Source organism: Puntigrus tetrazona, chromosome 24, assembly GCF_018831695.1.
Source record: "Puntigrus tetrazona isolate hp1 chromosome 24, ASM1883169v1, whole genome shotgun sequence".
NCBI classification, from domain to species: Eukaryota; Metazoa; Chordata; class Actinopteri; order Cypriniformes; family Cyprinidae; genus Puntigrus; species Puntigrus tetrazona.
In genome coordinates, this window is record NC_056722.1 from 4660360 (window position 1) to 4681458 (window position 21099).

A 21099-nucleotide genomic window follows, 5' to 3' on the forward strand; every position below is an offset into this window, starting at 1 on the left:
TTCTAAATGTATTCATAAAAAAAAGTTAGTATTAATAATAATAATAATAATTATGATTAATCGCAATTTAGGGTTATGCAAAATATTTTGGATGCAATTTAATTGCGATTAATCGTTTGACAGCGCGAATAATAATATAAATAATTGAATAAATATGCATTTGTTTGAATGATTCATCAGTAGTTAATTGTAATATTACAAATAATATTGATAATAACAACAACAACCATTATTTTTTAACGTTGTTATTGTTAATAATAATTATTTTCCTCTGAGCTGAATCAAGGGTTTAAAACAATGTTTTCTTGTCATCTGGCACTTTAATTTATTCTTCTTCTGTTTTTCACTGCCACTTTTCATTCTCTGATTGGAGCGCGCTTAAAAAAATCCAAATAAACAGGTCGTACCATACCATTTTATTTTGAAGGAGTTTTCTGTAATTATCTTTCACAGGTTTTTAACCTCTTTTGCTTTTTTTTACACGGCATTAGATTTCGTAAAAAAAAAACGCATGTCTAATGTCCCGGTAACGAGCCTCCAGGTCTTTTTCTGTTATTTTCTGTATTTATTACTTATAGTAGTCTTTCTGATGAGTCATGCACAGACACATGTTGCTGTGGAGGAAATGCAAGAACAAAGACGATTAATCATTCAGATTCAGATGTTTAGAGACACCCATCTAACAGTATCGATTCAACACAAACAACAGATGAAGATAAAAACTGGATGTGAGAGTAAAAAAACATCCCCATACGCATGCCTCCGATAATCTAATACGGATATAGTCTGTATGTCTGGAAATTTCCAGACTGATTATGTTACCCAAAAAGACTTGTGCGCACTCTCTGAGTTTGTGTGTGCGTGCAAATGAATGCTCGTTAAGCCTTTCCTCATTTAGCATGCATGTAGCCTCGGGGATGATAGTAGTGTGTCACTATCAGAGAGAGGAGGGAAGAAAAGATGGATGCACAGAGGACAACGTGGAGAAAACGAGAGAGGCAGAGAGGAAGGAGGTGCTGGTTATGGAGCAGCGAATGAGCAGATGCATTGTGAAGCATGTGATTCCTGCCATGACAGAGAGAGAGAGAGAGAAAGAGAGAAAGAGAGACACGCTCCCAGCCAGACCTCAGTGCTGCTTAGTCTGCTGTTGCATGCAGAAGCAGCAGAGAAGGCTAAGACCGTTACAGGAAAAAGGACTAAGACACAGGGGAGCAGAAGCATGTCCTCTCTCTCGAACCAACAACCGGCGTCTCCGTACTCGGAATATAGTGAGCTATGTAAAGTCCCATCCATGTCCACATCCGCCGCCCCTCCGGGATGGGACTGGCAGCACGGAGACCTCGGGGCGCCACCGAGCTTCGGAGCAAGGGGAATGACGGACGAGGACAAGCTATGCTTCTACGAGTCTCCTCCGGAGCTGGGCGTCCCCGGGCGAGGAGCCGTCCCGACGAGCGTGTCGTTCGGCAGCACCGGGGACAGTCCGGAGAGCCTCTCGTCCTCGTCTCCGTCGGCGGCGTCTCCCGGACGCTTCTTGGACAACAACGACATGTCGCTCCTGCAGTCGCCCGCGGGTCGCGACGGAGTTCCCAAACCGGCTCCGTTCTCCGGATTGCTTCCGGACCAGAGTCCCAGCACGCCCCGGACGCCCCCGAACTACTGCGTCATCGGCGTGGTCAACGACAGCTACCTGGAGAGCAAAGACGAGCGGCCGAAGGCTGAAGGCTCGTCGCACGAGAGCGAGGAAGAGGAAGACCTCGAGCCCTGCTTCATGGGAAGAGCCGAGCAGCAGAGGAAGGCCATGAGGCGAGCCATGTCCGAGTGTTCGCATCTGTCCGTACCGGCCAGTCTCGAGCTCCCGGATAAGTATCCCGGCGGAGGCGTCCTCGACAACTTGCCTTCCCCCATCGGAGGACCCCGCCGCCCGCACGCTGGGGCTATGAAGCGCTCTCTAACCGTAGCCGACGATCAACCTCCGACCCCGCCGCCGACCCTATCGGCCACTCGCAACGACCTACGGAGCGACATCCAACTACATTTCCCTCCGTTCCCGGCACGCAGAGACCAAAGCAGCTTTCCCCTCTCGCCCGTGGAGGACCTGTTGGAGGGACCGTTCCTGGACAAGGACCAAGGAGTCGTTCTAGCTGTGCCGGTGACAACACGTGCCCTTAACGGGACGTGCAGCAGCGCTGGAGACAGAATCGAGACGATTGCCGAGGGTAGGTGATCGGTCCGTTCTGAGCTGTAGGATACAGACCGGTGATCGAGAGAAGCATCGCTTTAGGAACAAAGAAATGGCGGTGATGCCACTGAAAAAGCATTTTATCTTAATCTTAAAAATAATTGGCATTCTATGAAGAAATATTAACATGCATGAAAAAATTGTGTTTTTGGAATGAAATAGAAAGGTTGGGGTTAGGAAAAATGCAATGCATGTGGATGGCAATGAAACTATATATATATATATATATATAAAATTGGATGTGTTGAGTCAATATGATGAGACAACACGAGAAGCATGGCAAAGTTGTTCATAGAAAGAAAAGAAATTAGTATTTTGAACGATATTGAACATGAAAGCGTGCTAATGTGTTTCATTCTTAAAGGCTCTAAAAGGTTTTTGGTTTTTTGCTGTCATGCCATATTTTTTTTTTTATTTTACTACATTTTCAAATAATAAATAAAAACTATTTATAGTCTTAAAAATAAACAATCTTTAACATTCTTCACACAAATAAAAACAAATTGCCATCTTTTTCTATTATGAAGAACCTGTTGTGCATTGATGCAAAAAAGGTTCTTCATAAAAACATGGATGCCAGAAAGACGTGCATGTGATTGGGTTTTTTGAGTCGTTCTGAGACGTGAGTCTTTCTGATGGCTAGCGGTTGACAGAAGTAGGTGATTTGTGTAGTGTGTGTGTGTGTGTGTGTGTGTGTGTGTGTACGGCGCTATCACGCCACTGCCAACGCATGCTCATTACCCGCTCCAGATGAGCAGCGGGCAGCGCAAGTCATTTCTGTCCCCGATTTCCTCGAGTAAAACCTGCCCCTCAGCAAATCCAGGTCAGAATCTCTCATCAGCATTTTTAATGATGGGTAGAGCTCCAGAAATGTCCTGCTGCACCCTAAAACGGTTTACGCTTACCAGTTCTGTTGAAATAGTAATCCACTGGAGGGGTGTGTTAAGGGTCTCGTTTAATCCCTCGCTCGTCTTCTGGCTGTTTGACAGATGCATTGCCAAAGTCTGAATGAATGTCTCCTGCCTCAAGAAGAAAGACGAATAGAAAAGCAGGTGCATATCGTATAGTGTGGATGACCATGAGGATGGAGGGATGCTTTTTCCATCTACAGTTATTAATGCGTGATGTTTGTGATTTCTTGTAATAATTGGGCTTGATTTGGAGTCTGTATAGGTGGGCGTTCCCGAAGGTCATGTGACCTGTGTGCATGGCAATCCCGTTGAATTCTTGCTTTTTACAAAACAAAGAGGACAGCAGTGCGTGAACTACAGATGTGTATGTTGGCAGAAAGAGTCTAAATCCAAATCTGAGACACTTTGCGTCAGTTATCCTATTCAGAAACACCACAGTAAATGAAAAGCATTGTGAAAAAAGAGGACGCATGGAAACCGAAGGTAGTTTTCTGTCTTTTTGTTGATTCGGCCCGTGAAAACTAGTCCCGTCAGGCTGGCATCTGGCTGCTTTGTAGGCGTCTTCACATTTACGGAGCGATTTTCTTGATTTTGAGCAGGTGTTTGGCTTTACTGCTTTTCTCAGCGTTTCTCGTCTCCTTTGATGTGTCGCCGTGAAACTCCTGTCTCTGTCATTATTATAAATGCAGCTGAGCCATGTGGAAATCAATAGGCTTAATGCAGTGGATGTTTCTTACGAAGAGCTGAAATCCACGCTCCGCTTTGCATTCATTGGGATATTTCTGCGTGCAGGGAAGCAGCTTAAAGAAAAATGCTGCTGGAATATCAATGATGTCTGATTTTATTTATTTATTTATTTCATGCTCACAATATTCAGTGTAAAATGTTAAATACATATGCAAAAAATAAATCCTTTTTAAACCAGTTTATTGACAAATGAAATGTTTATGACAGGACCAGGTTTATGGGAGCAGATTTACTTTTTATTTCATATTTAATACACTTTGACACAGCCCGTATTGTTAAAAGCACAATATAAAATAAAGATCCCAACTAAACATTAACTAACAAGCAGCACTGAATTCTTCACAGTGTTTTTTAGGCTAATTTTTATTAATGGTAGTTATGCTTGGTTCACGTTCAGGTCTGCTTAATAATATTATAAGATGCATATTTTGATAATGTATTGGCAAATATTAAAACTAACTAAGATGAATAAATGCTATTTTTATCACTTAATGTTAGCTAATAAGGATCTTATGTTCCTTAAATACCTTCTGCTGTGAAATGTAGAATTATTTTCATTAAAAACAGACAGGTTTATAGCGTCCGGTGGCTGAGGTGAATGGTTTTTTGTTGCGTTTTCTCCGAAAGCCTGCAGCTTTAGTTTTTGTCCTTCGACTCAAAGACACGAGGCTTCTCAAAGAGACGAGCAGCCTCAGTAATGAATCTGCCATTGAACGTGAAGTGACCAGAGAGCCGCCTGTAAGATGTATTGCTCGTGGACGCCGGCCAAACTCAAGACGCCGTCTCTTTAGTCTTCAGTCTTCCTTCCGTCGGCCTCATGCACTTCTCATTTACTCTTATTGATCCAATTATTCTCAGTTAAGTGATTTCCTGGGCGCTAGTTTCGTGTTTCCGCTTACACTCCACATGCTTTCTTTCTCACGGTGTAAAATAAAGTACATCGGCCTGTCCGTTTATTTAGTGATCGTGCAATAAGCACCATAACGTCACATTACTTCACATTATACATGCACAGATGCATATGCTTATTGCATTAATGTGCAGCTTTTTGCTGTTGAATTATCCATCAATTTAAATACATTCTCTATATATATATATATATATATATATATATATATATATATATATATATATATATATATATATATATATATATAATGTATATGTATATATATATGTATGTATATATATTAAACTAACTGAAATTTTGAAGATATCTTGAGTTTAATTAACCTTTTTGTCTTTTGTAATTGGTTTGGCTTTATTTTGGAATAAACAAGTGAAACCTGTACAGCTTTTTTTTTTGTCCATGGCGCCATTAACGCCATTTACATTGAATGATACTTATACCACTATTTGAAGCAAATTCATCACATTTTGTAATTTTTTTTCTATTTTAATTTTTTTATGATAATAAATATGGGGAAAATGCTTTTCTGTAGTACTATTCATTGGATTGGTTCTTCTTCTTTAAATTATAAAAAAATATATATATATATATATATTCTGAGTGTAATGGTTTTCCATTGCTTTAATTATAGTTTTAGTTTAGCATCTTAATACTGTGCACATATATATATATAAAACTGTACATAACTGTATTTCGATTAGAAATTTGATTAATTGTGCGGCCCTTGATCTGTTTCTTCCTATCAGAAAACTCTGAGAAGAACAAGCCGGAGGTGAACAAAATGGACGCCGTCCAGAAGTTCGATGACTTTAATGTCTTCAGCAAGACGGACAAAGATCAAAAGATGGAAACGATGGAGGAGAAAGACAAAACTGTCCACACAGACAAACAGACAACCAAAGGAGAAAACACAGAAGCTCTGGAGAAGATCAAAGACGTGGATGTGGCTAAATCAGAGAAGACGTACAAGGATGAAGTGGTTCACAAAGTAGAAATGCCAGTGAAAGTTGAGAAGATTGAACCGCTGGAGAAATCCACTAAAGATGAGCCTGAAGGAGCCGATAAGGTTGAGAAGACCGTCGACAGAAATGTGATGATAGAAAAGATCGATTCCTCTCCAAAGGTGGAGAAAGAGAAGATGGAGCCGGTGGAAAAGGTTGAGCCGAAGACGGAAGAAGCGAAAGTCGTGGAGAGCAAGAAGGAAGAGAAAGTCGAGGAGAAGAAATCGGATCAGAAAGATAGAGAAGAACAGGTAAAGGAAGTGGAAAAGGAGGAAGCGGAACAGAAGACCGAGCAAGGCAAGACAGAGAAGGACAAAGTAGAACAGAAAACAGAAAAGACTGAGCCAGCTGTCAAGAAACCTGCCAAAGCTGAGAAGGACGAGAAAGCCAAAAAACCAGCTGCTAAAGCCTCGGCGGCCAAGCCTGCGGTGACCAACGGCGCACCTGGAAAAGACTTGACTAGTCCTGACAAGAAGACCAAGGTTTGTCTAAACGTTCTGCGTCTCTTCGTCCTCCATTGACCTTCCTGCTTTTGCTTTTGCTTCTGCTAATGAGTTTGATTCTGTTCTTAAAGCATATTGATCCCAAAACCAAACCAAAATACATTTTTCACTCATGTAGGCTTGGGAATCCAGAACCTAAAACTTAAAACTATTTTATCATGAATGTACTATTATAGTCTTTATGTTCACATATTAGTTTTTATTTATTTAGTTTTCTATGTTTCTAACAATATAATTCTACATTACAATACACATTCCCCCCAGTTTAAATGTTTACATATTTTCAATTAGTAATCTATATAGGGTTGAAGATTGCTGCTATTGTAGTATTATTTGTTTACTCTTTGTATACTAATACTATATTAAAATGTTTTTATATTATTTGTTTTATATATATATATATATATATATATATATATATATATATATATATATATATATATATATATATATATATATATATAAATATATATATATCACCTTTTTTTCTTTATAGTTTTTTTTTTTTTTTTATTATTATTATTCTTTAGTTGTGTTTTTGTCATGGACATTTTATTCCGGGTTAAACAATAAATAAATAAACACTTGGTTGCCAGGGCTACCTAATATTGGTGTATTATTATTATTATTATTTACATTTTTCAATGACCAAAAACTAAAAAATAAAAGTTATCACAAACTAAAAATAAGACTGATTTTAATTCAGGTCCTTTTAGTGGCCCAGAAATGAGTTCCTTAACATTAAGGACCCTAAATCAGGAAATGACGTAACGTTCCCATCCCTACATGATTAATGATGATGAAAATTTTATCTGAAGTGGATCTGATCTTGTGCTTTTATCGGCCTTGCTCTGCTCATGCCGCTGCCGTTATCATTTGTCCTTATTCTGTTTTTTGTTCATCGTTTGCCATCCATCCGTTGGGTTTGCCGTCCATCCATGCAGCCTGTCTCCGGCGCAACCAAACCTAGCTCAGCCAAGCCCCGGCCGAGCTCCGCCTCCAGCGCTGCGGCCCCGCCCAAGCGCTCCGCCCCTACCTCAGCCGCCAGCGCACCCGCCCCTCTCAGCAAAAAAGCCCCTGTGCCCAAAGCTCCCGCCCCGGCCGCTGGCACCAAACGGCCGGCGACGGCACCCACCCGACCCTCCACCGCCTCCAGCTCAGTCACCAGAGAGGTCAAGCCCAAGGTGAGTCTCCATCCGCCTGCTGAAGACGAGGCCAGAGCTGGAAGCGGATGCTCTGTCTGTGTGTGCTGTCCATGCTTGACCACATCAGTGTGTGTTTACTTCTTTAAACAACTGGGATTGCTTGTTAAAAGTACAACAAAGCTGCATTTATTTCATTCAAAATAGCAGTAAATCTGTGAAACATGATTGCGATTTAAAATAGTAGATTTGTATGTGAATATCTGATAAAATGTCATTTATATTCGTGATCAAATCATTACTCAAGTCTTCGGTGCCACTACAGAAATCAGTCTAATATGTTGCTTAATTTTTATTAATGTGATGATGATGATGCATTTTGTTTTTCAGGATTCACAGATGAATGGAAATTTAAAAAGAACAGCTTTTATTTGAAATAGAAATCTTTTGCAACAAATGTCTTCATCAATTTAATGCGTCCTTGACGAATAAAAGTAATGCTTTTTGATTCTTGACGTACATTTACAAAGAAGCTTGCTAAAATTAGAGTCACAAAAATGATTTGTTACACATTTAGTGTAAAAATAGCTCACTGGGGCATCTATAAAATCTTTTCTTTCAGTCACGAACAACCTGGAAGGTCCATAAAAAGACCTCATTTAATTTATCATGTCTCTAGATTTTTTTTTCCCCAAATCTGATACTCAACCTTTGCTCTTCTGAAATATCTTTAAATATGAGCAGTGTTCAGTTGAAGTCTTCCCTCTAGTGGCTGTTTAACCACACTACTGACTTAAGGCTGTGTTTAACCGCTGAAATGAAGAGATTCACTTAATAATAGCAAATAAAGGCAAAGAAATATAATTCACTGTAAGGATAGCGAGATGTCACCGTAAATTGAAAAAATAAATACATTTAAGGAGTATAGCTGTGATTTTTTTTTGTTTTTAGAGAGTGCAGCTAACCCTGTGTTTTCTCGTCTGACAGACGGTCGCAGAGAAACGCCCGCCTGTGCCAAAGGCTGCCGTGGCTCCGACTCGACCCGCCGCGCCCGCGCCACGCTCCACCGCCGCCCCACGGCCCTCCGCCAGCGCTTCGGCAGCACGCGGCCCGGGTCAGACACCAGACACCGCCGTTTCTGCTCGTTCATCGAATGCTACGTGTAGTCACGTTCTACATTTCTGTTTTGTGTTCAGTCACAAAGACGGAGAGCAAACCAGGAGACGAGAAGAAACCAAGCACACGAAAACTACAGGTACAGCAAACACTAAACCACTAATAACTATATATATATATGTGTGTGTGTGTGTGTGTGTGTATATATATATATATATATATATATATATATATATATATATATATATATATATATATATTAGTGGTTTTATATTTTATATATATATATATATATATATATATATATATATATATATATATATATATATATATATATATATATTAGTGGTTTTTATTATATATACTGAATAAGTCTTTTTTTTACTGAACATTTTTACTTTATTTTCTGCTAAAAATTTAGCTTTTTAATATTAATATTGTGTATGAACAATTAATATGTATATATATTTTTACATTAATAAAAATTATTATGTTTAATTGATTGCTGCTGAAGATTATACTTTGACAATTCACCCTGTATAAACTGCATTTTAACATATATTTAAATGGAACACGATTATTTTAAATAATAATAATAGTGTATGGACCATTAACATATTTTATTTAATTAATTAAAATATATTTATATTACTATTAATTATTTTTATTCAGTGTGCTTGTTAATGACTGCTCAGAATTCAACATTGCGTTACAGGAATAAAGTACATTTTAAAACATATTAAAATATATAAATTATTTTAAATTGTAATAAGATTTCACAATATTGTTGTTTTTTAATCAAATAATCACAACTTTGGTGCGCATAAGACACTTCTAAAACGATAAAAATTAAAATTATTCGAAACTTTTGAACGGTAAAAACTTCTGTGACTTAATAGCAACTAGTAAAATGTATTTTTAGAGATGCTGTGCAGACAAACACGCGTTTAAATCTGAAGTGAATTGCGCGGCAGGAATGAGTCTGGGATAATCTGGCACACGGAGCTCCTCTGCGCTGCTTCTTTCCCCCGTTTCCAGAGATTTGAACCGAGCGCAGTGGTGCAGAGAGATTATTTTAATCTGACACATAAAGAGGGCTTTGTGCTGCGAACTGAACATTCAGATATCGCTCAAACACACACCGTGTCTAAAGGTTTTGGCGTTGCACCCATTTCCCTTAAAGTGACAGTTCACCCAAAAATCATCATTATATTTACTCCCCCGACGTCAGACCAACCTTTAAGACTTTCGTTCATCTTCAGAACACAAATAAAGATATTCTGATGAACTCTGACCCTCCATTGGCAGCAGAGATCCTTGACGTCTTAAAATAATCCATGTGACATCATTTTCTTTGCTTTAGAGCGTTTCGGTCACTGATGGCTGGTGGACGACTTTCGGTAACACCTTATTTTAAGGTGTCCGTAATACAGAGTAATTACCTAGTGAGTACTTAGTAGTAGCCATTGTACTTACGTAAAACAAAATGTACTTACCATGTAATTAAGTTCTGGAACAGTTTGTAATTATGTAGACGTAACAGACAGAAACTGTTACACATTTGTTACAGACCGAGTCTGTTACACATTGCTTATGTAACTGATTGTCGCATATGTGCTTAAATACATGTTTTACCTTTCTAATTATGTTTAAATCACATAATATTACACAGGCGTAAGCTACTTGTGTAACAAGTAACAAGTGTAACAAGACCGTACTTCATGCGCATCTATACTGTACACTTGATCTAGCTGCGCCCTTAGTTTGATTTAACTTAGTACACAGCTTAAATACATTTCTATTTACATTAAAATTGCACAGTATTAAGCAAGCATAAGCAACTTAAAGTGTATCGAGTTTGCACTTAAGTGTTACATCTGTTACATATGTGTAACGGTAGCTGCGTGTTACATCTACAAAGTTACAAACTCTAATTACAAGCTGTTACATAAGTACATTTTATTTCATTTAAGTGCAACGGCTAAAACTAAGTACCTGATTAGGTAATTACTCTGTGTTATGACGCCTTGAAATAAAGTGTTACCCGACTTTCATACCTTTTTAGTAACTGGTCTGTAACGGTTTTCATCGAATATATCTTAAATTGTGTTTTTCCGGGTTTGGGATGACATGGGGGTAAATGATTAATAACTGCATTTTTATTTTGGTGTGGAGTAACCCTTTAAACGTTCAACTACGTCACTAACAAGGGTTAGTTCACCCAGAAATAAAAACCGTCCTAGGTGTATGTGATTTTCTTCTCTCAGGCGAATCTAATCAGAGTTACATTAAAAATCGCCCAGGATGGGCTTAAACGGGTGGTAGCTGTATTCAGTTTGGAAGTCGCTCGCGTTATTTCAAAGACGGGCCGATTTCGTGACCCGACGTCTGTGCTTTCAGATGCTGCCCGCCCCAAGCCGGCTCCTCTGAAAGCCCCCGCCGCCTCCGCTCGCCCCCGCTCCACAAAAACACCGGTCTCCAGCAGCACCACGGCGTCCGCTCCGGCCGAGAAGAAGCCGGCGGTCCCCCGGGCGCCTCGCCCCAGCTCCACCTCCGCCTCCGCGGCCCCGACTCGCAGCACAGCGAAGCCCGGCTCCGACAGCGGCGCCAGACATCAAGAACATCCGCTCCAAGATCGGCTCCACGGACAACATCAAACACCAGCCGGGAGGAGGAAAGGTAACGCACGCACCCTTCATAGTGCACACCAATGAGGACTGTACAAGGGATACCCTGCTAGTAGTTCAGTTTTATTTATTTATTTATTATATTTAGAATTTACATGCTGTTTTACTATTTGATCATTCATTTATTGAATTTTGTATGTATTTTCATTTTTTGAAATTTGAAATTGTTTTTTTTTTAGCTCTTTTTTTTCCTTCGTTTATTTTTAAGTTTCTCCTTTTTAGTCATTTTTATGAAGACAGTCGAGCAGTTTCTCCTCTGCATGTGCATGTCTCTTTAGTATATTGATCTGAAACAACGTTATTTAAACAGATTTATTAGTCTTTCTGCGTGACTTTAAATGTGTCCAAAACCTGAAAAGATTTACGTTACATGCAGCATCCATCTTTATTTACTATTATTTTATTGTTATTATTATTATTATTATTATTATTATTATTATTAATAATAATAATAATAATATTAAATAAAATGAGTGCATGCTTTTTTATATAAGCAAATATAATATGTAGAATAATGATAGATGTTATTAATTAATAATATATTATTAAATAATTTATATATATATATATATATATATATATATATATATATATATATATATATATATATATAATTTTACTATATAAAGGCTCCATATATGTTTTTAATTAATGTTTGTGTGAGTATCAAAATGTAATTATTAATTAATAAATATCTCTTTTTTTCTGCTTTTAATTGCATTTCTAAAGAAAAATAAGGACATCAATCATTAAATACTCTCTTTGGTTTTGGACACAGCTCTTCTGTCCTTATTTTTCTGCTCAATGTGTCCAGTCTAATATGATGATGGGTGTAAAGCAGCATGGTTCACATTTCCTAAGTTGTTGACATCTATATTAATGTTTCGATCCGTCAACTAGCTCCAGTCTTCACGATCATTATCTATCACTCTGTCGCATCCCTCCTGCCATGTTTGTGCTTCATCCTGGTCTTTTTCCTGGCTGAGCTCTTTCGCCGTGACTCTCTAACACTCTCCTGTTCCTGAGAAACGTCTCCTGTCACCACCAGGGTTCGAGAGCGTCGTCTAGTATAAGCGAGGTCTTAAAGCGTGGTCACAGTTCTGTGTTTTGGGGCATGAGGATGAATCGTGCATGACTGCTCTAACCGCCCCGGTTCTGCCTGTCCCCGCCTCCTCCTCTGATCCTAAAGCTCTCCCGCTTCTCGTGAGCTTACAGTAGGTTTTTAGCTCGTACGGTATCTGGGCTTGTTTGCAGGTGTCCGTGTCTCAGAGCAGGACAGACGCTCAGAGCTCGCCCTCCAAAGAGACCAGCCAGGGCAAAGTGAGTTCATCCGCTCATCACACATCTCTGTCTCCACGGCCGTCTCTCTCTTCTCAGTATAGCCCACGCAGATCTGACATTACAGTATCTTCAGTGATACATAGAGAACTTATTATAAGTAAATATTATACCAAGAGTTTATTTGCAGGGTGTTTATTATTGTTGTTTTCAGTTCATACAACAAAAACAAGCTGAAGCTGGTTGACCTGAACTGTTTTTACAGTGCAATGAAAAAACATCATTTTTGAGTTATCCGTTTTTGTAAATGATCTTTTTATATGTGTTTAAAGAAATATTTCATATAATATTAGTGCAGTAGGAAAAACAAGTAGTAATTGTCATATGGAAATGTTTTCATATATTTTAAAGATTAAATTTAATACTAATATACTTTTTTTATTATTTGTATTAATTAGTTTTAAATAAAATGTAATTTTTTTATGATATACTTTTAATAGAAAATATTTGTATGTGTGTGTGTGTGTGTGTGTGTGTGTGTGTGTGTGTGTATATATATATATATATATATATATATATATATATATATATATATATATATATATATATATATATATATATATATATATATATATATATATATATACATACATATATACATATAAATTTTTACAAATTTTATATACATATATATGCATATGCATGCATATACTGTATATATATAAAAAATTATAAATCAATGAATAGTGTGTGTGTGTGTTTTTGATAAAATTAATTAATTATAATAATAGCGATATGATAGGAATATAAATATTTGCAGATATAGGTATCAGATCTAAAAAAAAAAACCCACATTGTTCAACTTTGTAATCTTTATCTGTCCGTCTTTGGGTGTTTACATTGTGCTTTTAATCGTTTCTCATACAGTGTTTGCCTCTTACGCCTCATTATTAAATCCACATCACATAATACACCATAATACACCACAGCCGGGACGCTCAAATCACATGCTGTTATAACATCACCTAACCCTCGTTGGTTAACAGCAGCACTGGCATCGCAAACAGAAATGACTTTTCAAGAAATGTCCAGATTTTGAGTATCCCTGCATCACAATGATATTCATCAGTCACTCACCCAAATTGCTATCACTTCTAATTTCCATCAGCCTCATTGACTTTAATGGTGATAGTTATATTAAGCTAATGGCGTGACACTAACAATCAACGGGTGTCTTCAATGTCAATGATTCTAGTTGCTTCTAGATGCTTCTGCTTGTGTCCTCTGTTGTCTTCCCTCTCTAACCTGAACCTCCCTGGTGTCCCGTCCGTCCCGGCCCGCCGTGCCTGTGTTGTAGGTTCAGATAGTCTCCAAAAAACTGGACTACAGTCACGTGACTTCTCGCTTGGGCTCCAAGGACAATATCAAACATGTTCCTGGTGGAGGGAACGTAAGTAACGTCACTGCATGCGGTGTAGCCGTCGTTCAGACAAACACCACCATTGTGCGCTCAGACCCAACAATGAGGCGCTTTCTTCGTTACGTAAACGAGAGAAACGCTGCCAGATCCGTTCCCCAAATGCATTTTCCAAAACAAGTCGTGGTGACAGCAGAGGTTTGGACTCGTAGTCTCCTCCGCACTAACTCGGATCTGCTGCGAAGCTCTCTGAAGCACCTCAGAGATGTTTCTCTGATTTCAGCTTGAAGCGCTGCATGCTGTGTTTGATGTTTAGCGGTGACGCTTGGATTTGAGCAGCTTCATCAAACCGTTGTGTGTTTATAGGTCCAGATCCTCAGCAAGAAGGTCGACTTGAGTAAAGTGACCTCGAAATGTGGCTCGAAGGCCAACATCAAACACAAACCAGGTATGATGAGACCATTGAATCGTAAATAGTCATTTAAATCGATCAATCAATCAATCATTTTTATTCATATAGCGCTTTTAACAACACGGGTTGCATCAAAGCACTTAAGCACTTAGGTTAAATGGCTTTAAGGCGAGACACTGCACAAAATAACTAATAGTTATCACCTTATTAAACTAGTTGATTGATTACATTGACGATTTTTTTTGCATTACAGGTTTGCAAATAAGGCATTATGTAATGAAATATGCGCTAATTTGCATGCATTTCTGTCTGAAGCCAGTTTCGACATTTTTTTGACGTAGAAGTCAAAAGGGGATTTTAAGTGGCTCGTTATTTTTCGCTCCATAACAGACAGAAAGCAATATATTTTGACACTTGTTTTGGGCGAATGCGTATTATCAAGCAAATGGTATATGAACAAACCCCTCCTGAAAACCTGAACAATGTCACGTTTGGTGCGTAACTACTGCTGAAGTGGAGATATACGGCTCAGTGTCTGAGAAAAGGGCCTTTAACATATGTCTTGTGGATGCTTTCTTTCCACTAGTCTGAAAAAAATATTTCATGAAAACACCAAAAAGCCCAAAGTCTTTTCGTTTTTTTGTCTGCAGTGTCTCCCCTTAAAGCCGCCCGTCTCTGTCGCCTCAGGTTTGAGAGCGGTGTGTGTTTGTGTGTTTTTCTGAAGGTGGAGGCGAAGTCAAGATCGAGAGCCATAAGGTGAACTTCAAGGATAAAGCTCAGCCCAAGGTGGGCTCGATGGATAACGTCAATCATGAGCCTGGAGGCGGGAAAGTTAGGGTGAGTTTGGCAGGAAGATCAGGTGCACAAACTTTAAGAAGTACCCCTGAGATGTTATAAGACATCTCAGCCTTCTGTATATGCTGTTGATTAGTGTTTAAGAGAATAATTGACCCAGGTATCAATGACACTGCCCTGCATCGTATCTGCTGATTTCATAGCGTTTCAATTGCATCCTAATCAGCAGAAAAACACCACATTCTCGAGACCTGTTTTTATGCATAATCCTAGTTTGCACTTTTTCCTCTCTTTTGCAAATTTTAATTGTGATGATGAATTTATTTAATTTTTTTTAAAAATATATTTTTATAATATAAATATATATATATATATATATATATATATATATATATATATATATATATATATATATATATATAATATATATATATATATATATATATATATATATATATATATATATATATATATATATTTTTTTTTATCAGCAGTGTACAGGGCTGTGTTATTATTAACCCTGTTATTTTTAAAATTAAAAAGTAAAATTAAAAACAATTTAAACATTGAATATAAAATGTGAAACAATTTGTTTTTAAAGCAACATTTTAGGTAAGGTCAAAATCTTTTGCATACACATTTTATCTTTTTTTACTTATGTCACAAATATTGAATAAACAAAATTAATGCAACTTTTTTAGAGCAAAAAATTATATGGAAATATTGAAAATATCATAAAAAATATTGTGAAATCAAAATATTGAATTAAACACTGAATGTAACATTTTAAGTAAAATCTAAAAATTTATCTAAAACACTAAATGTAATACTTTTGAGTAAATCTTAAACTTTAAATAGTTAAAATTAGATTTGAATACATATTTCATCCTTTTAATTACATCAGGACCATTGAAGGCAACATTAAATAGATTAAAAACATAGAATATTAATTAAAAACAGAATTCAACAATTTGGTAATTAGGTCACAAATGTAAAAAAAAAATCATTTAGTAACATTTTATTGTTTAAAGTTAAATCAAAATATGGAATAAAAACATTATATATATATATATATATATATATATATATATATATATATATATATATCAAATCAAATTATTCAAAATTAAATAAAAATTGAATAAGGTGTTTCTTTTTAAGTAAAATCAAAAATACAGGGCTGTGTTATTGATCATGTTGATTTCTGTAGATGTTTAAAAGAGGACTTTCAGGAGACTTAAATATCTGTAATATGTTCCTTGAAAAGCGGTTTTGTTTTAAATCAGTGGTAAGTAATATTACACTCGCGTGGAAAGCTGAAAACATGCTGATATGACACCAGTGTCTTTTTTTCTTTTTCACGCTTCTGTGTTTTAAGTTCATGTGTTTTTACAGTTTTCATTCCAGCCCCACGAAAAAAAAAAAAAAGCAAAAGAAAATCACCAAAATAATAATGAATGAATGAATGTTTCTGTAGTGTGATGAAGAGAGAGTAAGGACTTTTGTCTGATTGGAGAAAAGGCCGTATTAAAGAGCGCTTTCCGGTGTGTTAGTGATGTCACCTGCCCCTCAGCCTATAGCCATCCATTTCAGTCACATGACCACTTGCTCCGCCCATTATTACTTTGCACCCATCCCGACGCACATTTGTGATTTATTATGACTTTTTTCTACATCTGTAATAATTATTGAACACGTTTAAGCACGTTTAACAGAATAATGCTGCGGTTCACATTGCAGAAGGAAGTGTACGTTTATTTTGGATGAAAAGTTCGTATGTAATCATCTGTTCATCGTAGTTCAAAGTCTCTGCTGACACCAGTTTAGACGTTTTATTTTCAGTAATGATATATTTCTGTTCTGCTGAACATGATCGCATATGATTGGCATGTATCTCTATTTGCACGGATTTCCATTCATTCCCATTCATCGTATTAATTATGAGTAGAAATCGAAGGTGAATTCCATTCCACATGATAGCTTTATTATTTATTATTTTATGATTTTTGAGCGGAAAGATTTGCTTTGTTCACTGCACAGATATACGGTACCAGTCTAGAGTTTCATTTCAGAATACATACAAATCTGGACAATCAAAACCATTTTATTTATATCGTGATGAATAACTTCCAAAAATATTTATGTATTTTTTAACATAATAAATGAGTGTGTAATGTGTATATTTAGTATTTATATATAAATATATATATTTTTGTTTAGTTTTTAGTTTTTTTAATGCATATAAATAAAATATTATATAAATGTAAAACATATATATTTATATATATATATATATATATATATATATGTATGTGTATGTGTGTGTATGTGTATATATTATATATATATATATATATGTATAAAACAGTACACATATTATGTAAACAAAAGCTTTTATTTTAGATTAATCATTGACATCGCTAACTTAAATATGTTATTACATTTATACATTTAAATACTGATTAAATAAATAAATATGTGTGTGTGTGTATGTATGTATGTATATATATATATATATATATATATATATATATATATATATATATATATATATATATATATATATACATTTATTTTATTTATTTGTTGATTTTTAAACCTTAACTTTGTGTTATCAAACCTGAGTTGCATCTAACCTGGTACTGTATATCAGTCCTGTTTCTGCTTGATAAAGCTCCCGGCTGTGTCCATCTCCATCTCCCCCTCATCTCTGGTATTGACGCTGCTGTGTGTTTCTAGGCTGAGGGGGCTGAGGGGGCCCCGGGGACCGCTGAGGGTAGCGGGGCTCCCTCTAGTGGTGTCTCGGGCACCCAGCCGTCAGCCGGCGCTGCCCAGGAGAATGGGCTGAAGGAGGGCGGCCCCTGCAGGAGTGAGGAGCTCCGGGACCCGCAGGGCCTGGACTCGCTCATCCCTGAAACAAGTAAGTGTGTGTGTGACCCGGCCCAAGAAACCTGAAAAGACTAGAGGTCCTTTAGAGCTGAAGACACACCGTTCACCGCATCACTTCCCATTCCTCACAGTTACTGCTCAATATGATTTGTTTCTCCATCATTTTAGATTTGTGTGTTTTTGGTTTCGTTTCCTTTAGCTCTTGATTTCATGCAGCATGTGAAGTGTTTATGCCGTTGCTCTTGTACAAGAGGTCGACCGATTAATAGTGTAAAACTGATTCATTTCTCTGGTGTTATGATCCAAATATGAAATAAAAATGCTGAAAACATTTTTTTAAGCGTATTTAAAATATTGAGTGGAAGCGTTTAATATAATGCTTATTTTTTGTAGTGAAATAAAAACATCGAATATAACATTGAGTAAATGTTAAATAAGGTTTTAAGTAAAATTAAAAACAATTTGAACATTAAATATAACATGTGAATATAAAATATTTAGTTTTTAAAGCAACATTTATCAATATCTTTTTAACGCACATTTTATGTTTTTTGATTATGTGACAATTTTGAATAAAAAAATGTATGTAAATTTTCGTAGAGCAAAATATTAAATGGAAACAATCATTTACTTTTTTTTTTTGCGAAATCAAAATATTGAATTAAACATTGAATGTAACATTTTAGGTAAAATCAAAATATGGAATAAAATACTGATTGAATGTAGCATTTTTTTTTTTTTAAGTAAAATCCAAAAATTATACTAAAACATTGAATATAATATTTTTGAGTAAATTTAAAACTAAAATTAGAATCTTCAATTAAAATTTGAATACATATTTCGTCTTTTTAATTGCATCAGAACTGTTGAATGCAACATTAAATCGATTAAAAACAGAACATTGGTGAAAAACACTTTTTGTAATTAGGTCACAAATGTTAAAGAAAATATTGAAGTTTTTTAGTGTTTCATTAAACATTTTATTGTTTACAGTTAAATCAAAATATGGAATACAAACATTAAATGCCCAGTAGAGTTTTTTTCTGAGTAAAATCAAAATATAAAATACAAAATGCTTAAAAAAAAAAAAAAAAATATATATATATATATATATATATATATATATATATATGTATATAATAAATAAAAAGAAATGATTATTAATATGGCAAGTAAAATCAAAAGAATAATTCTAGGTATTATTAGGCTGAATGTTTTACTTCAGTTATAGAAGCAGATGAATGGGTCGGTCGACCTCTGCGCTGAACAGATTAAAGCACAGTTTTCTGATCTCCAAACCGTCTTGACCTCTTCTTATTTTTCAGGCATCTAACTCGCCTTTTTGCTATCGCTCTGCCCTTCTCATTTCACCCCCGACCGCTTCCTCTCCTCCCTTGTTTGTGTCCTGTCCCTCCTCTGTCCTGTCTTTCTCCACACTCTGTGATGCAGATTGAGTGTTTCAAGCTAAATTTCCGCGAGAACGCCCGCTCTCGCACGGACCACGGCGCCGACATCATCACCTGGCCCGTGTCGGGTGACAGCCCTGTCCACCCTCACCCGCTCCGCAGCAGCGTCTCGCTCAACGACTCCCTCGCGACCGCCGGCCTCCCTCGCTCTCACACCACCCCGGCCCTCCTCTCCTGCCAGGAACCAGGGGCGGGACTCCGGACGTGATTCCCGCCTTCTCATTGGCCCGCTGCTCTCTCAACCCCGCCCCCTGCCATCGCTCGGACTCATATGATTGGTGTGTTCTCTGTAGACGTGAGGCTGTCTTCAGGACGCTTCGGTGGAAGGCGGCTGGGAGTGAAATCTGTAAACTCTGCTACTAAACTCACGCTACTCATACCTTACGTCACTTGTTGTAGAGCGCTGATCTAGTTTACTTTCTTTTTAATCTGTGTTCGACTCCTCCTGCACATGCCCATCTGATCAGCACACACGAACACATCTGGATCCATCTGGACATCATCTCTCGCTGCCTTCAAGTCCTCATGGGAAGTTCGTGCTTACGAGTCGTTCATGAAAAATCGCTTTCGGAAAAAATCGAGCTTTTTTTTTTTTTTTTTTTGTGCCAAAGCTGCAAAATGAGGAGCGAAGGATGTGCATTAAAGACATGATAGCTCATACAAAAATTATCTCATTAATTATATTATTAATTATTCACCCTCAAGACTTTCATTCATCTTCAAAACGCGTATATTTTTGATGAAATCCAAAAGCCCTCTGACCTTCCGTAGACAACAAGGATACTATATATATATATATATATATATATATATATATATATATATATATATATAATACACATATATATACAAACATATATGCATACATATATATATATATATATATATATATATATATATACATATACATATATACATATATACATATATTACTGAAAATTACTACCAATTTGCATATATATATATATATATATATATATAATGCAAATTGGTAGTAATTTTCAGTAATTAACATTTTCTTCTAAAATATACAGTTTTATTTACTACTACTAAAAATATTTTTTTTTCGACAGTTTGTTTTTTTCGATTCTGTATTTCTCACAAATCTTCCCAGACGTTGGCAAACTTCACGTTTTCCGAACGCAGTGAAAGCTTGGCGGCGTGAGCGTCCCTCCCGTACGTGTTTTCTTCATGCCTGCTATCAGCTGCTAGGTTTAGTTGGCGCTCGTCTCGTAAGCGTGATCTTTCCCGCTTGATTTGAAGGCAGCTTCATTCAGCAAACAGGGCTGTCATGTGACCCTCACCCTCGACCTCCAGTAGAGCTGCCGTTGATGCACATAGGCTTTCCGGATCTCTCTGAAACTCTTCGTGGTGGTGTGTTTGAGTGAATACCGTAGCAATGAACTGTGTTGTTAACCGCTTTCTTTTGACTCTTGGGTTTTATTTCCGTGACCAGCGGATGTTTCCTTTTCCTCGTTATTGTAAAGCAATATATAACGTCTCCTACAATGCCTATAAACACGAAACTCCACGTAAACGCACAGCAAGCAGCGCTCATAGTGTCAAACGCAGCTCCAGACGGCTTG

At 36.9% G+C, this 21099-nt stretch overlaps 2 protein-coding genes across 7 annotated transcripts in view; both read left to right on the plus strand.

Annotated features, from left to right (window-relative positions):
* LOC122330003 (proteoglycan 4) overlaps positions 1–11214 on the plus strand; it is a 52344-nt gene extending 41130 nt beyond the window's left edge. For 5 of the 6 annotated variants that reach the window (XM_043226767.1, XM_043226768.1, XM_043226769.1 and 2 more), the window contains 5 exons: positions 5554–6290; positions 7256–7495; positions 8441–8567; positions 8650–8708; positions 10970–11214. In XM_043226767.1, coding sequence (XP_043082702.1) covers positions 5554–6290; positions 7256–7495; positions 8441–8567; positions 8650–8708; positions 10970–10999 — 1193 coding nt within the window. In that variant the 3' untranslated portion in view covers positions 11000–11214. The remainder of the gene's footprint in view (positions 1–5553; positions 6291–7255; positions 7496–8440; positions 8568–8649; positions 8709–10969) is intronic. The other variant, XM_043226772.1, reaches the window with a different exon arrangement.
* On the plus strand, positions 11000–20213 carry LOC122330191 (microtubule-associated protein tau-like; the record flags this gene model as incomplete). Its single annotated transcript, XM_043227055.1, has 6 exons — positions 11000–11248; positions 12511–12576; positions 13892–13984; positions 14318–14399; positions 15088–15200; positions 19497–20213. Coding segments are annotated over 6 exons (828 nt in total), but the record flags the coding sequence as incomplete, so codon positions are not given.
* Positions 20214–21099: the final 886 nt, after the last annotated feature.